The sequence below is a fragment of the Miscanthus floridulus genome, chromosome 19 (assembly GCF_019320115.1).
Source record: "Miscanthus floridulus cultivar M001 chromosome 19, ASM1932011v1, whole genome shotgun sequence".
NCBI lineage: Eukaryota > Viridiplantae > Streptophyta > Magnoliopsida > Poales > Poaceae > Miscanthus > Miscanthus floridulus.
The window spans coordinates 111,350,088-111,354,215 of NC_089598.1; the positions used below are offsets into that span (position 1 = coordinate 111,350,088).

General features: G+C 44.9%; 1 protein-coding gene across 1 annotated transcript; it reads left to right on the forward strand.

The window, feature by feature from the left end:
* The first annotated feature begins 1,385 nt into the window (after positions 1 to 1,385).
* Positions 1,386 to 4,128, forward strand: LOC136526627 (putative disease resistance protein At4g10780). The gene is made up of 3 exons (XM_066519235.1): positions 1,386 to 1,436; positions 2,016 to 2,453; positions 3,427 to 4,128. Exons 1-3 carry the CDS (start codon positions 1,386 to 1,388, stop codon positions 4,126 to 4,128), a joined length of 1,191 nt encoding a protein of 396 aa, XP_066375332.1.

The window sequence follows — 4,128 nt, forward strand, 5'->3', positions numbered from 1 at the left end:
CGATGAGCAAGAAATTGGAAATAATTGCTTTAGAGATATCCAATAAAGGATGAAAACATTTATACTATTTGAATTAGCGTCCGGGTCGATCTATAAGACTGGCTCTCTCTTTTTTTCCTCCAAAACTTTGTAATAATAGGCTGTGTACATCTATGGATGTAGAGGCCGGATATTGTTTTATCCATTATCTAAAAAAATGAGTGCCTTTGGCGTGGGCTGGAGTCAATCTACCAGTGGCAACAAATTAAAGATGCTTGCTACCAGGAACTGAATCTGTAGCCATAGCCCCAGGTCTCCACTAGTTGTGCTGTGTTGGGCGTGGACGACATGCATGCATGCATGATACATCCTGTTTCTTGTCTGTTTTTTAGGGGTTATTTGTTGTTGTTTATATCTAGTCATTGAAACTTAGTTACAATTTGATTAGTACATGGACGAACATCCCCCTGAAATAAAAAAATAATAATAGTGACACATGCTTCCCGGCAAATATATGCTGCCGTGGACACCATGGCACGGGCCATGTTGGACCTAGTAGATAGAGGGCCGCAGTGATCCTAAGGGGGGCAGGTAATTTAACAGTTCTCTATCTTATTACTCGCAGGAATACGACTGTATATTTTATACCGAAAGATGCCAAAAGGCACTCAAATGGACCAAGAAATTTGAACCCGTCGGGCGTGAGGCGGAGGTGATGCACCTTACCCATTTTTGTGTACGCAGTGGATATAATTTGCTCTCCGTGTGGGGGATACCTGGTACGTGTTGGCAAATCAACTCTCATCAGGACCATTTATTACACTGAGATGCTTCGTTCGTCGGACACTGAAGCATTGTTGAGCTACAGCAATCTTTTCCAAGCATTTGCTTGGTTGGACGTCCCGAGTCCGTTCAATTTGACTGAATTTGCTTGGCGCTTATTTCTCGATTTATATTCCGATGATCCTCAAGCCAAGCAAAGTGCAACAATTAGTATGATGGAACAAGGCCAAGTCCCAATTCTGGAGTGTTGTAAGATTCTTCAAGAAATAAGATGCTTGGTTGTCATCGATGGTCTGCGCTCCACGCAAGATTGGGATTTGATCAAAGCTACGTTCTTAGCTGAGCCTATTAATAAAGAAGGCGTTATTGTTGTCATCACAAATGAAGAAAAAGTCGCAATACATTGTGTGGAAAATATGAAGCACCGAGTAAGCAACACCAGATGTCTCGAAGCTGATGCAGCCCTAAGCCTCTTGGAAAAGGTGTGTTTACATACTGCCCCAATTAAGCATTGATCGAGCAGTATTTCTAATCTCCATTCATTTAATGATGCATATTTGCATTCAAAAAAATTAATTATGCATACTAACAATGCAATATTCAACATCAAAGTCTCATAATCCATGTCGTCCAACATTATGAATGATAATTTGTTAGTGGTGGAGCTATTGGATGTCAGTGAATGATAAGTGTCTTCGAGGGGGTTGCAGCCCTCCCCGGCGGCGTGGTGACCAGAATCGCTGAGGAGGGTTACCGCTAGATCCAGGCGGATTACCGATCGAACATCTAGCTGCAATGTGGGCGCTGTCGGAGGCTAGATGCTGCTGCTAGCTATTACATCGCCAAATCCTCCTGCCTAATAGAACCGTGTGGTAGTGCAGTCTCGTTGTTTCTTGGTAGCTGCAGGTTTTGACGTTGGGTGCCCATGGTGTGCCCCTCACATTATTCTAGGTTAATCAGCGTTAAAGCCTGTACAAAAACTCTTCCTCCTCCTTAATGAAACACATGCAATGCTGCATGTTCGCGAAAAAAAACAGGTTACGATTTGGCTCATTGTATTAGATCATTAGTTCTCAAGAAAAGAAAAAAACACCGCAAAAAATGATAACCCTGATAGTTAAACCTTGAACTTGGTATCGTTGATGAATTCAACTTTCTTTCTGCTCAAGTTCAAATTTATTGCTTGAAGTAGGATGACTTACATATTGATGAATATGTATGTATTCATAATTTATTTTATTTCTCGATTGTAGATATCTTCAGAAGACTGGGAATTAACTTCTGAAGAGGTGGAATTATCAAAATCTATTGTCACCAAATGTGGCGGGTTGCCCAAAGTAATAGCTGCCATATCTGAAGTGTCCAGATCAGGAAGATGGTGGTTCTCGTATCTGAGTCGCAACTTTATGGGAAATTTAGAGATGGCACCAGAGTTCCATAGTTTAAGGGACATGTTATCTTGGATGAAGTCCTACTTTGACGCCTGCTCAGATTCACTCAAGCCATGTATCTTCTACCTGTCAATCTTTTCTGCAGAGAAGAACATTAGGCGGCGGCGTTTGCTTTGGTGGTGGACCGCAGAGGGTTACTGCAGGGACACTTCCGATGGTAGAACTTGTGAGGAGAACGGGGAAAAATTCATCTCTGAGCTCGTCAACTTGAGTATAATCCAGTGGTCAGCAAGCAGTAAGGTGTTTATTGGTCGAAAAAAAAAGAGAAAGCAGTCAGGTGTTTTGTCAAATCAATGGCTTCTTCCATGAGTTCATCGTCTCACGGCCAATGGAAGATAACCTTGTGTTTGCATTGGAGGAGGGCTGCAGCCTCAACTCGCAACGTGCTGGACAGCACCTCACCATAAGGAGCAGCTGGGACAGAAGAGACTGTTTTTGGGAAGTGGGAGTCATTTTTTGGGAAGTGAGATTGTATACGAGAGCATCGATTTTTCACGGCTGCGGTCCTTGACTGTTTTTGGGAAGTGGGAGTCATTTTTCATCTCTAGCAAAAATGTGAATCTGAGACTGCTTCGGGTGCTGGATCTTAGAGGATGCAACAGATGTAAACCTTGAGCAGATTGCGAAGCTACTGTGTCGCCTCAAGTTTCTCTCCCTACGAGGGTGTAGAGAGATTACTCGTCTGCCGAGTTCAATAGGTGGTCTGAGGCGGCTGCAGACCCTCGACATCAGACAGACCTCCATAGTAACGCTGCCACTAGTTCTCGCAAAGCTACAGAAGCTACGGTACATTCGTGCTGGCACAACCGAAGTATGGGATTGGGAAGATGAGGCCCATGGATCAGCATCAATAGAAGATGAGGACCATGCATGCATCACAGACACTAGAAGACGGTGATGGCGAGGCCATGAGCCTACCAAAAGAGGGTGAGAACAGGGCATCATCATCAGCACAAGTCACAAACTTACCAGCAGCAGCAGCAACAACAATTGGAGCAACACCAACAGGTGGCCCTGTCCTACCAGCAGATGCAGGCTCGTCGGTGTCATGCAACAACGGGCCATGTAGTCCTAATTTGGTATCCAGCTTGATGTCCAAGTTATGCAGACGCGGCGGGCTTGATAATAATAGTGGTGGTGTTAGGGTTCCTGCAGGTATTCAATAGCTGGCTGTGTTACATACTCTTGGTGTTGTCAATGTCGATAATGGTAGTATGGTACTGCTTGTGCTAAATCCATCTTCTTCGAGGAGTTGAAGAAGCTTATGCAATTGCGCAAGCTCAGCGTGTCAGGCATCAACATGGGAAACATCAAGGAGTTTTGTGAAGCCATCTCTGGTCATGCCCATCTCACATCATTGTCAGTGGAGCTTGACAAATATGATGACTTGGATGGTTTGGATGACATCCCCCAGCCGCCCAAGACCATAAAGAGCCTTAAGCTGTACGGGCATGTAAACAAATTGCTAGTCTGGATCGGGCAGCTTGGCAATAAACTGGAAAAGCTCAACCTTGATCTAACTACAAAAAAGCCAGAGGAGTTCGGAGATCCTGAATCGCCAATCACACCTGACGTGGGTCATCTTCGGATCAGGCCGATTCAAGACGGTGAGCTCCACATTGGCCTCTACTGGAGATTCGCCTCGGTTGTCGAGATCCAATGCAGCTCCGTATTACATATAAAGTTTGATGATTCTCTTTTGTCGAACTGGGACGTTGGGGTGCTCCTCAAGGTCCACTTCTCCGGGGGGTCACAGTCATCCCTGCTAAGAAACGTGAGGGATCTTAAGGAAGTGTGGCTCAAGGGGTACACCGACGTGGACAAGCAATACATGCAGCAACAGATTAACGAGTTGAATCTGCGCGAGGGTCAGGAGAGACCTGTCTTGAAGCTTGTGCAAACACGCTGGCCCTGA